The 12,976-nt window shown below is 38.3% G+C and overlaps 1 protein-coding gene across 1 annotated transcript in view; it reads left to right on the plus strand.

The window, feature by feature from the left end:
• Positions 1-12,053: 12,053 nt before the first annotated feature.
• nme9 (NME/NM23 family member 9) overlaps positions 12,054-12,976 on the plus strand; it is an 82,729-nt gene continuing 81,806 nt past the window's right edge. Inside the window, exons 1-2 of the mRNA XM_055871952.1 lie at positions 12,054-12,537; positions 12,667-12,724. Of these exons, the coding sequence (XP_055727927.1) occupies positions 12,505-12,537; positions 12,667-12,724 (91 nt within the window). The 5' untranslated portion in view covers positions 12,054-12,504. The remainder of the gene's footprint in view (positions 12,538-12,666; positions 12,725-12,976) is intronic.

A 12,976-nucleotide genomic window follows, 5' to 3' on the forward strand; every position in this document is an offset into this window, starting at 1 on the left:
TTACTAAACACTGATGTTACCTCTCATCCTATATTACTCTATATTACTAAACACTGATGTTACCTCTCATCCTATATTACTAAACACTGATGTTTCCTCTCATCCTATATTACTCTATATTACTAAACACTGATGTTTCCTCTCATCCTATATTACTAAACACTGATGTTACCTCTCATCCTATATTACTAAACACTGATGTTTCCTCTCATCCTATATTACTCTATATTACTAAACACTGATGTTACCTCTCATCCTATATTACTAAACACTGATGTTTCCTCTCATCCTATATTACTAAACACTGATGTTACCTCTCATCCTATATTACTCTATATTACTAAACACTGATGTTACCTCTCATCCTATATTACTCTATATGACTAAACACTGATGTTTCCTCTCATCCTATATTACTAAACACTGATGTTACCTCTCATCCTATATTACTCTATATTACTAAACACTGATGTTACCTCTCATCCTATATGACTAAACACTGATGTTACCTCTCATCCTATATTACTCTATATTACTAAACACTGATGTTACCTCTCATCCTATATTACTAAACACTGATGTTACCTCTCATCCTATATTACTCTATATTACTAAACACTGATGTTACCTCTCATCCTATATTACTCTATATGACTAAACACTGATGTTACCTCTCATCCTATATTACTAAACACTGATGTTACCTCTCATCCTATATTACTCTATATGACTAAACACTGATGTTACCTCTCATCCTATATTACTCTATATTACTAAACACTGATGTTACCTCTCATCCTATATTACTAAACACTGATGTTACCTCTCATCCTATATGACTAAACACTGATGTTACCTCTCATCCTATATTACTAAACACTGATGTTACCTCTCATCCTATATTACTCTATATGACTAAACACTGATGTTACCTCTCATCCTATATTACTCTATATTACTAAACACTGATGTTACCTCTCATCCTATATTACTCTATATTACTAAACACTGATGTTACCTCTCATCCTATATTACTCTATATTACTAAACACTGATGTTACCTCTCATCCTATATTACTAAACACTGATGTTACCTCTCATCCTATATTACTCTATATTACTAAACACTGATGTTTCCTCTCATCCTATATTACTAAACACTGATGTTACCTCTCATCCTATATTACTCTATATTACTAAACACTGATGTTACCTCTCATCCTATATTACTAAACACTGATGTTACCTCTCATCCTATATTACTCTATATTACTAAACACTGATGTTACCTCTCATCCTATATTACTAAACACTGATGTTACCTCTCATCCTATATTACTCTATATTACTAAACACTGATGTTACCTCTCATCCTATATTACTAAACACTGATGTTTCCTCTCATCCTATATTACTCTATATTACTAAACACTGATGTTACCTCTCATCCTATATGACTAAACACTGATGTTACCTCTCATCCTATATAACTCTATATTACTAAACACTGATGTTACCTCTCATCCTATATTACTAAACACTGATGTTACCTCTCATCCTATATTACTCTATATGACTAAACACTGATGTTACCTCTCATCCTATATTACTCTATATGACTAAACACTGATGTTACCTCTCATCCTATATTACTCTATATTACTAAACACTGATGTTACCTCTCATCCTATATTACTAAACACTGATGTTACCTCTCATCCTATATTACTAAACACTGATGTTTCCTCTCATCCTATATTACTCTATATTACTAAACACTGATGTTACCTCTCATCCTATATTACTCTATATTACTAAACACTGATGTTACCTCTCATCCTATATTACTAAACACTGATGTTACCTCTCATCCTATATTACTCTATATGACTAAACACTGATGTTACCTCTCATCCTATATTACTCTATATTACTAAACACTGATGTTACCTCTCATCCTATATTACTAAACACTGATGTTACCTCTCATCCTATATTACTCTATATGACTAAACACTGATGTTACCTCTCATCCTATATTACTCTATATGACTAAACACTGATGTTACCTCTCATCCTATATTACTCTATATTACTAAACACTGATGTTACCTCTCATCCTATATTACTAAACACTGATGTTACCTCTCATCCTATATTACTCTATATTACTAAACACTGATGTTACCTCTCATCCTATATTACTCTATATTACTAAACACTGATGTTACCTCTCATCCTATATTACTCTATATGACTAAACACTGATGTTTCCTCTCATCCTATATTACTCTATATGACTAAACACTGATGTTACCTCTCATCCTATATTACTCTATATTACTAAACACTGATGTTACCTCTCATCCTATATTACTAAACACTGATGTTACCTCTCATCCTATATTACTAAACACTGATGTTACCTCTCATCCTATATTACTCTATATTACTAAACACTGATGTTACCTCTCATCCTATATGACTAAACACTGATGTTACCTCTCATCCTATATTACTAAACACTGATGTTTCCTCTCAGCCTAGATGACTAAACACTGATGTTACCTCTCATTCTATATTACTAAACACTGATGTTTCCTCTCATTCTATATTACTAAACACTGATGTTACCTCTCATCCTATATTACTAAACACTGATGTTACCTCTCATCCTATATTACTCTATATTACTAAACACTGATGTTACCTCTCATCCTATATCACTAAACACTGATGTTACCTCTCATCCTATATTACTCTATATCACTAAACACTGATGTTACCTCTCATCCTATATTACTCTATATGACTAAACACTGATGTTACCTCTCATCCTATATTACTCTATATGACTAAACACTGATGTTACCTCTCATCCTATATCACTAAACACTGATGTTACCTCTCATCCTATATTACTCTATATCACTAAACACTGATGTTACCTCTCATCCTATATTACTCTATATTACTAAACACTGATGTTACCTCTCATCCTATATTACTCTATATTACTAAACACTGATGTTACCTCTCATCCTATATTACTAAACACTGATGTTCCCTCTCATCCTATATGACTAAACACTGATGTTACCTCTCATCCTATATTACTCTATATTACTAAACACTGATGTTACCTCTCATCCTATATCACTAAACACTGATGTTACCTCTCATCCTATATTACTCTATATCACTAAACACTGATGTTACCTCTCATCCTATATTACTCTATATGACTAAACACTGATGTTACCTCTCATCCTATATTACTCTATATGACTAAACACTGATGTTACCTCTCATCCTATATCACTAAACACTGATGTTACCTCTCATCCTATATTACTCTATATCACTAAACACTGATGTTACCTCTCATCCTATATTACTCTATATCACTAAACACTGATGTTACCTCTAATCCTATATTACTCTATATGACTAAACACTGATGTTTCCTCTCAGCCTAGATGACTCTGCCACCTTCCACCATTTGTGGATGTGGTGGATTGAGACGCAGCCCATGCAACAACAACAACAACAACAACAACAACAACAACACATCTCTCTCTCTTAAACTGACAGATGTATTTTCTATGCTAATTCCCTGAGAAACAGACGGAGGGTCTGTTCCTATAGCAACACCGTGATTAATATGGTAACTACAGTTGCACATAATGAACCGTGGCTAACAGCAAGATATATTATCTCTCTGTGTTTAAGCTATGATAAAGTATGATTCATTTTATGGAGATGTGACCTCCGTAGGAGAAGGAGTATAAGCTGATGGAACGCAGGGCTGGTCATGCTCCACAGCATGGGAGAGGGGCTCTATTGTAAGGCTTATTACAGTCATATTAGCGTAGTGGACAGTGACATTTGGTATGTGTATATACAATATGTTATACATACAGTTGAAGTCGGAAGTTTACATACATACACTCCACAAATTTCTTAGATTATTTCACTTATAATTCCGTGCATCACAATTCCAGTGGGTCAGAAGTTTACATACACTAAGTTGACTGTGCCTTTAAACAGCTTGGAAAATTCCAGGAGATGATGTCGTGGCATTAGAAGCTTCTGATAGGCTAATTGACATCATTTGAGTCAATTGGAGGTGTACCTGTGGATGTATTTCAAGGCCTACCTTCAAACTCAGTGTCTCTTTGCTTGACATCATGGGAAAATCAAACTATAGTACGCAAGTATAAACACCATGGGACCAGGCAGCCATCATACCGCTCAGGAAGGAGACGCGTTCTGTCTCCTAGAGATGAACGTTCTTTGGTGCGAAAAGTGCAAATCACTCCCAGAACAACAGCAAAGGACCGTGTGAAGATGCTGGAGGAAACTGGTACAAAAGTATCTATATCCACAGTAAAACGAGTCCTATATTGACATAACCTGAAAGGCCGCTCAGCAAGGAAGAAGCCATTGCTCCAAAACCGCCATAAAAAAGCCAGACTACGGTTTGGAACTGCACATGGGGACAAAGATCGTACTTTTTGGAGAAATGTCCTCTGGTCTGATGAAACAAAAATAGAACTGTTTGGCCATAATGACTATCGTTATGTTTGGAGGAAAAAGGGGGATGCTTGCAAGCCGAAGAACACCATCCCAACCGTGAAGCACAGGGGTGGCAGCATCATGTTGTGGGGGTGCTTTGCTGCAAGAGGGACTGGTGCACTTCACAAAATAGATGGCATCATGAGGGAGTAAAATTATATGGATATATTGAAACAACATCTCAAGACATCAGTCAGGAAGTTAAAGCTTGGTCACAAATGGGTCTTCCAAATGGACAATGACCCCAATCATACTTCCAAAGTTGTGGCAAAATGGCTTAACGACAACAAGGTCAAGGTATTGGAGTGGCCATCACAAAGCCCAGACCTCAATCCTATAGAAAATGTGTGGGCAGAACTGAAAAAGCGTGTGTGAGCAAGGAGGCCTACAAATCTGACTGTTACACCAGCTCTGTCAGCAGGAATGGGCCAAAATTCACCCAATTTATTGTGGGAAGCTTGTGGAAGGCTACCCGAAACGTTTGACCCAAGTAAAACAATTTAAAGGCAATGCTACCAAATACTAATTGAGTGTATGTAAACTTCTGACCCACTGGGAATGTGATAAAAGAAATGAAAGCTGAAATAAATCATTCTCTCTACTATTATTCTGACATTTCACATTCTTAAAATAAAGAAGAGACCAGACAATGAATCAGTGGTTAAGGATAAACATAATACTTTACTGATTAACTGTAGCCACATGATCATAGTGAAAAAACAACAAACACTAAGTCTCAAAAACTCACTCAGGAAATGAACGTACACGGTAAACAATTCAAGCTTCAGCAAAGGACAACAGAAAACACACCTCTTACCGGCCAAAAAAGCAAAGTAGTAACATTAACGCTATGCCATCTAATTGCAGTCGCTGTACTCATAATATGCAGGATGACTATCGCCTTATGGTGAGGATAGCCGAGTTGCAAGACCAGCTTTATCTCTAGGGATAGAAACCCAGCTCAATGGGCCAGGAGACCGGTGTGGACTATAGTGTCAGGGGTTCTATCTATCTATCTATCTATCTATCTATCTATCTATCTCTCTCTCACTCTCTCTCTCTCTCTCTCTCTCTCTCTCTCTCTCTCTCTCTCTCTCTCTCTCTCTCTCTCTCTCTCTCTCTCTCTCTCTCTCTCTCTCTCTCTCTCTCTCTCTCTCTCTCTCTCTCTCTCTCTCTCTCTCTCTCTCTCTCTCTCTCTCTCTCTCTCTCTCTCTCTCTCTCTCTCTCAATTCAATTCAATTCAATTCAATTCAATTCAATTCAATTCAAGGGGCTTTATTGGCATGGGAAACATGTGTTAACATTGCCAAAGCAAATGATGTAGACAATACACAAAAGTGAAACAAACAAAACGACTTAACAGTAAACATTACACATACAGAAGTTTCAAAACAATAAAGACATTACGAGTGTCATATTAAATATATACAGTGTTGTAACAATGTACAAATGGTTAAAGCACACAAGTTAAAATAAGTAGGCATAAATATGGGTTGTATTTACAATGGTGTTTGTTCTTCACTGGTTGCCCTTTTCTTGTGGCAACAGGTCACAAATCTTGCTGCTGTGATGGCACACTGAGGTATTTCACCCAGTAGATATGAGAGTTTATCAAAATTGGATTTGTTTTCGAATTCTTTGTGGATCTGTGTAATCTGAGGGAAATATGTGTCTCTAATATGGTCATACATTGGGCAGAAGGTTAGGAAGTGCAGCTCAGTTTCAACCTCATTTTGTGGGCAGTGAGCACATAGCCTGTCTTCTCTTGAGAGCCATGTCTCTCTCTCTCGCTCTCTCTCTCTCTCTCTCTCTCTCTCTCCTACTCTCTCTCTCTCTCTCTCTCTCTCTCTCTCTCTCTATCTCTCTCTCTCTCATTACATTAGAAATTAAAAAGCTAGTACATTATTGGCAGTTATTACAATATGGACTAGTCATTAACGGGACTAAGATTGTCCAATCCTGCTTAGGGCTGGGAATTGCCAGGTACCTCCCGACATGATATCTCGATACTTTGGTTTCAATACAATAGGGAGCTTATTATGATTCTCACAATTATATGCAGTGGTTGTGGACCAAATACTTATTTAGTTTGACCTCTGTCATTGCCAACAAAGGGTATATAACAAAGTATTGAGCAACTTTTGTTATTGACCAAATACTTATTTTCCACTATAATTTGCAAATAAATTCATTAAAAATCCTACAATGTGATTTTCTGGAATTTTTTCTCTCATTTTGTCTCTCATAGTTGAAGTGTACCTATGATGAAAATTACAGGCCTCTCTCATCTTTTTAAGTGGGAGAACTTGCACAATTGGTGGCTGACTAAATAGTTTTTTGCCCCACTGTAGGTAATATCATGAGAGAGAGGTAGAAGGCGTAGTATCTTGATACTGAGATGTCATTGAGATTCAATGTTCCAAACATACTACTCTCCATGCTGTATGTCTGCTGCAGAGGGACAAAAGAGAGGCAGGAGAAAACAAGTTTGGATCAGTCAGGGAAAATAAAAGTGCTGAAAACATGTTGGCTCACTATTTAAAAACAAGATGGAGACCAAGCTATGAAGGAAAAATACTGGAGATTTGGTGCAAATACAGCTAACTAGCGCAAAAAATTATATTGCGAAAATGATGCGATAAGATATCATTTTCAAAAATAATATCCTGATATGTAACGATGGATCTTCCCTCCATCACTACTTCTGGTTTCAGTATGTCCAGTCTTCAGTCTTTTACATCTTGTAGTATTCGTTTATCATTGTTTTGAAATTTCACGTGTTCCTGTCTCTCCAGCCCTGTTCTCTACCATATCTTCGACTCAGGTACTCCGCTCTCAGATGAGAGACATAAATCGTTGTGTCCCTGAGGTGTTTTTTAGCAGAAGCCTTTCTAGTCAACCTGATAGAGAAAGACCAATGGAAAGGATATGCTACATGTGACCAGGCTCTTCATTACCCATGGTGCAGTGCTGCAGCACCCCCTGATAAATCTGGATTAAAAAAATTTGATGAATACAAAAAAATATTTTAACAAAAGTAGTGCATTGGACCTTTACTTGTCCTGTAGTAGTGGACCTATATTTTTATTTAACCTTTTATTTAAATAGGCAAGTCACACATTCTTATTTACAATGACGACCTACCCCGGCCAAACCTTAACGACGCTGGGCCACGGCCGGTTGTGATACAGCCCGGAACTGAACTAGGGTCTGTAGTGACACCTCTAGCACTGAGATGCAGTGCCTTAGACCGCTGCGCCACTCTGTATTCCTGAGTGATATTATTTAGGAAGTAGGACAGAGCTTGAACATTGCTTTAAAAAAAAGAAGTAAGTCTGCTTTTTTCCTCTCTGTATTTTTGTATGCTTTTTTCCTCTCTGTATTTTTGTATGCTTTTTTCCTCTCTGTATTTTTGTATGCTTTTTTCCTCTCTGTATTTTTGTATGCTTTTTTCCTCTCTGTATTTTTGTATGCTTTTTTCCTCTCTGTATTTTTGTATGCTTTTTTCCTCTCTGTATTTTTGTATGCTTTTTTCCTCTCTGTATTTTTGTATGCTTTTTTCCTCTCTGTATTTTTGTTTGCTTTTTTCCTCTCTGTATTTTTGTATGCTTTTTTCCTCTCTGTATTTTTGTATGCTTTTTTCCTCTCTGTATTTTTGTATGCTTTTTTCCTCTCTGTATTTTTGTTTGCTTTTTTCCTCTCTGTATTTTTGTATGCTTTTTTCCTCTCTGTATTTTTGTATGCTTTTTTCCTCTCTGTATTTTTGTATGCTTTTTTCCTCTCTGTATTTTTGTATGCTTTTTTCCTCTCTGTATTTTTGTTTTGTTTTTGCTTTTTAAAAAATCGCCATTATCCTTCCCCCAACATTTAGAGGAATGATCTACTGATGCTACCTGCGTGATCAGAAGACAGACAGGTCCTCATGCATGTTGACTGGCAGCAGGTGTTTTTATAGCATGAGGAGTCTACTGCAGAACTATGTCTATATGGTAACCGCCATTGTGGAATAGTCTCTGTACAGCAGATATTGTAGCTAACACCTCACGAGAGATGGACTTAAACTGATCAAAAATATGAAACGCAACATGCAACAATTTCAATGATTTTACTGAGTTACAGTTCATATAAGGAAATCAGTCAATTTAAATGAATTAATTAGGCCCTAATCTATGGATTTCACATCACTAGGCATGGGCGCTGCCATGGGTGGGCCTGGCCAATCAGAATGAGTTTTTCCCCACAAAAAGGGCTTTATTACAGACAGAAATACTCCTTCATTTAGTCAGCTGTCCAGGTGGCTGGTCTCAGACTATCCCCCAGGTGAAGAAGCCAGATGTGAAGGTTCAGGGCTGGCGTGGTTACTCGTGGTCTGCGGTTGTGAGGCCGGTTGGTCGTACTGCCAAATTCTCTAAAACGACGTTGGAGGCGGCTTATGGTAGAGAAATTAACATTACATTCTCTGGCAACAGCTCTGGTGGACATTCCTGCAGGGATGCATGCCAATTGCACACTCGCTCAAAACTTGAGACATCTGTGGCATTGTGCTGTGTGACAAAACTGTACATTATAGAGTGGCCTTTTATTGTCCCCAACACAAGGTGCACCTGTGTAATGATCATGATATTTAATCAGCTTCTTGATATGCCACACCTGTCAGGTGGATGGATTATCTTGGCGAAGGAGAAATGCTCACTAACAGGGAGGTAAACAAAAAAATGTGCACAACATTGGAGAGAAATAAGCTTTTTGTGCATATGGAACATTTCTGAGATATTTTATTTCAGCTCATGAAACATGGGACCAACACTTTACATGTTGAGTTTTTATTTTTGTTCTGTATACATGCAGGGCCGTTACTCGAAAAACTAAGAATAGGTCAGTTAACCCCCAGTTTTACTCCTTGATGTTTAAACCACATTCTAACCTGAAAAGGGCAACATGATCCTGTTGATAAATAGTTTACGGGCAGAGTTTCAGCCTGGCTTTGAACTGGTAAAATCTTAATCCATTTAAGTTATTCAGACCATGGGAGATGTATTGAGCTCAGACCTTTTGCTCAAGAGCAGGGAATAGACGTGTGTGTGAATACAAAGCCAAATGTGGATATGTTTTACACCGTGTAGATACAACCAACTAACATTCCCTTTTGGATCACCCTTCCATGGGCCATTTCTTCAGTCATATGGGGGTGTTTTTTTCAAGCCATTTTATGTGTATGTCTCTCACCATAAATAAAGGTCACGTTGAATTGTTGATACTTTTCATAACCTATTGCACATTCAAAAGGATTTAATGTTATTCACTCAAGAATAGTCTTTCTAAATGTTATTCACCACCATATTTTGTTTCATTTTATTTATTTAACCTTTATTTAACTAGGCAAGTCAGTTAAGAACAAATTCTTATTTACAATGACGGCCTACCAAAAGGCAAAAGGCCTCCTGCGGGGACGGGGGCCTGTGATTCAAAATAACAAATAAATTAAATAAAAATATAGGACAAAACACACATCACGACAAGAGAGACACCACAACACTACATAAAGAGAGACCTAAGACAACAACAGCATGGCAACACCACATGACAACACAGCGTGGTAGCAACACAACATGACAGTAAGAGTGTCCATGATTGAGTCTTTGAATGAAGAGACTGAGATAAATCTGTCCAGTTCGTGTGTTTGATGCAGCTCGTTCCAGTCGCTAGCTGCAGCGAACTGAAAAGACGAGGGACCCAGGGATGTGTGTGCTTTGGGGACCTTTAACAGAATGTGACTGGCAGAACGGGTGCTGTATGTGGAGGATAAGGGCTGCAGTAGATATCTCAGATAGGGGGGAGTGAGGCCTAAGAGGGTTTTAAATGTCAATTTTAATGTACTGTATGTATGAGGACCAGCTTGACTTGGCAACCTCTGAGGTTTAATATGTTGAGATTATTGTCATTGACAAGTCAACATGGAATATATACCCTAAACTGTTAGTCGTAACCCAGTCGGCTGTTTTCAGCCCTCTAGCAAAATACAGGGCATTCGGAAAGTATTCAGACCCCTTGACTTTTTCCACATTTTGCTACGTTACAGCCTTATTGTAAAATTTATTAAATTGTTTTTTCCCCCTCATCAGCCTACACACAATACCCCATAATGACAAAGCAAAAACAGGTTTATCAAAAAAAAACTGAAATATCAAATATACTTAAGTATTCAGACTCTTTAATCAGTACTTTGTTGAAGCACCTTAAGCAGCGACTACAGCCTCGATTATTCTTGGGTACCAAACATTTTTGCAGAATTTAAGTTCTACAAGAACACAGAGGCCTCCATCATTCTTAAATGGAAGAAGTTTGGAACCACCAAGACTCTTCCTAGAACTGACTGCCCGGCCAAACTGAGCGATCGGGGGAGAAGGGCCTTGATCAGGGAGGTGAACAACTGGGCAGTTTTATCTCCATCTCTTCATTCATGGACACTCTTACTGACACATGTGGCTGCTTCACGTGATGTATTGTTGTCGCTACCTTGTCTTTGTGCTGTTGTCTATGCCCAATAATGTTTATACCATGTTGTGCTGCTACCATTTTGTTGTCGTGTGCTGCTGCCATGCTGTTGTTGTCTTAGGTCTCTCTTTATGTAGTGTTGTGGTGTCTCTCTTGTCGTGATGTGTGTTTTGTCCTATATTTATATTTATTTGTTATTTTTAATCCCAGGCCCCATCCCCGCAGGCCTTTTGGTAGGCCTTCTTTGTAAATAAGGATTTATGTCATGCGCCCAAAGTCGTTTTCCAGTCCTTCGTCTGCATTATTTCTTGATGTGCATCAGTTCTAGTGTATTATTATGGAAAGAGGTTTGGAAATTGGTATCTCCATAATGACAATCTAAATAGCCTCGCTACAAGTGGTAAAACGTTGTCACAACGTGCTGCTCTCGCGACTCAGCCAATAACAGTAGTGCTCTCAACACACTCCTCCAGACCACTCACTCTGCAACAGCCTCCTCAAAGTCAAGTTGCGTCGTGTATTGGCAGCCTTAAACCGATGTCACACGAAACAATCTGAACCAATAGCCTCAAAATTCGCAACCAATACATTTTCACCAGCGACATCGTTTTCAAAGTATCCCAATTTGTATGTAAAACCTAGAACATTTCGGCAACACTGCCCTATGTTTTGAGATGCAATGCAATTACGTTGCAGGCAATTTCTTGGGGGTGACACACGTAGCAACCCAGATGCAACTTTGTTGCGAGCAACATAAATTGGTCCAGATTGTTTCGTGTGGCATCGGTTTAAGGCTGCCATTACACGACGCAACATGTATGCAAGTTCACTTGCTTTGTGAAACAGCCCCTGCAACTTGCTTGTATCTAGTTGACACGTTTCAACTTAGTGCAATCAGAGCTGCACGCAACAGCCAAAACAAACACCTGTGTCACATGATCCATTCTAAGGTTCAGAGTTCAACCCAGTTGTCATGTCAACACTGTCAGTGCTGCGCAGCACAATCAGCGTTTACAGAACAGAGACTAGCAGAACAGTAGATGTATGGACATGACTGTACATGCTTTAGCAGTCAAGAAATATCATTTCGAATAGAACCCAAATCTCTCCCTGACCAGTTTCGACTGAAATTGTCCACCATTAAGTGTGCTAGCTTAGTTCGTTGCTAGCTAAATGGTAGCCTGCAGAGACACACCGAGCGTTGTGCTAATAGCAGGCGGCGGCGCCACATAGCGGCGAATCCATCCCAGAAGAAGAGCGTTGCTTAGCAACGACAAGGCAAACAAACTCTTGCACTACAGCTAGTAGAGTTAGCTAGTTCAATAGTTTACAACCGCTCTCAACTCAACTTATAAAGACTTATTTTTGCTTGCAAATAACGTTTGGAGATTTATTGTTACAAATTGTGTTCTCAGATGGTACATTAATAAGATGGCTGGCAAAAAGAAAGAAGTAAGCTTGCAGGTCAGTCGGTCAAACGTACTTTTTGTTGTTGTTGTTGCAGATATCCAAGTTGGGTGTGATGGGCAGCACACTCTGTGATCAGAATGTAACGTTAGCTAACACTGCTGTTCTTGGTACTACTTTCTCCAGGCGTCTCTCGCAAACCAAGAGCAATGGGATGAGATGCTCGCAACTAAAGGTTTAACAGGTAAGAATGAGTTGCTTTGTTGCATATTACGTTTTCTTACTTACGTGTAGCCGTTTCACTCTGGCTGTATGATGTGACTTTTACATTTTTTTTTAGGAGCATGTTGTGACTTGTTTGTTTCATTATTGCCATGAAAACGTAGCTCTTACTCGGTTTATTCCTAGAGGAATGTATCATTCACTTCCACTGCATGCTGCTGCCTCCATGTGTTCATGCTGCTTACTGCAGGATATGCCTACATGCTGTTTACTG

Source organism: Salvelinus fontinalis, chromosome 19 (genome assembly GCF_029448725.1).
Source record: "Salvelinus fontinalis isolate EN_2023a chromosome 19, ASM2944872v1, whole genome shotgun sequence".
NCBI classification, from domain to species: domain Eukaryota; kingdom Metazoa; phylum Chordata; class Actinopteri; order Salmoniformes; family Salmonidae; genus Salvelinus; species Salvelinus fontinalis.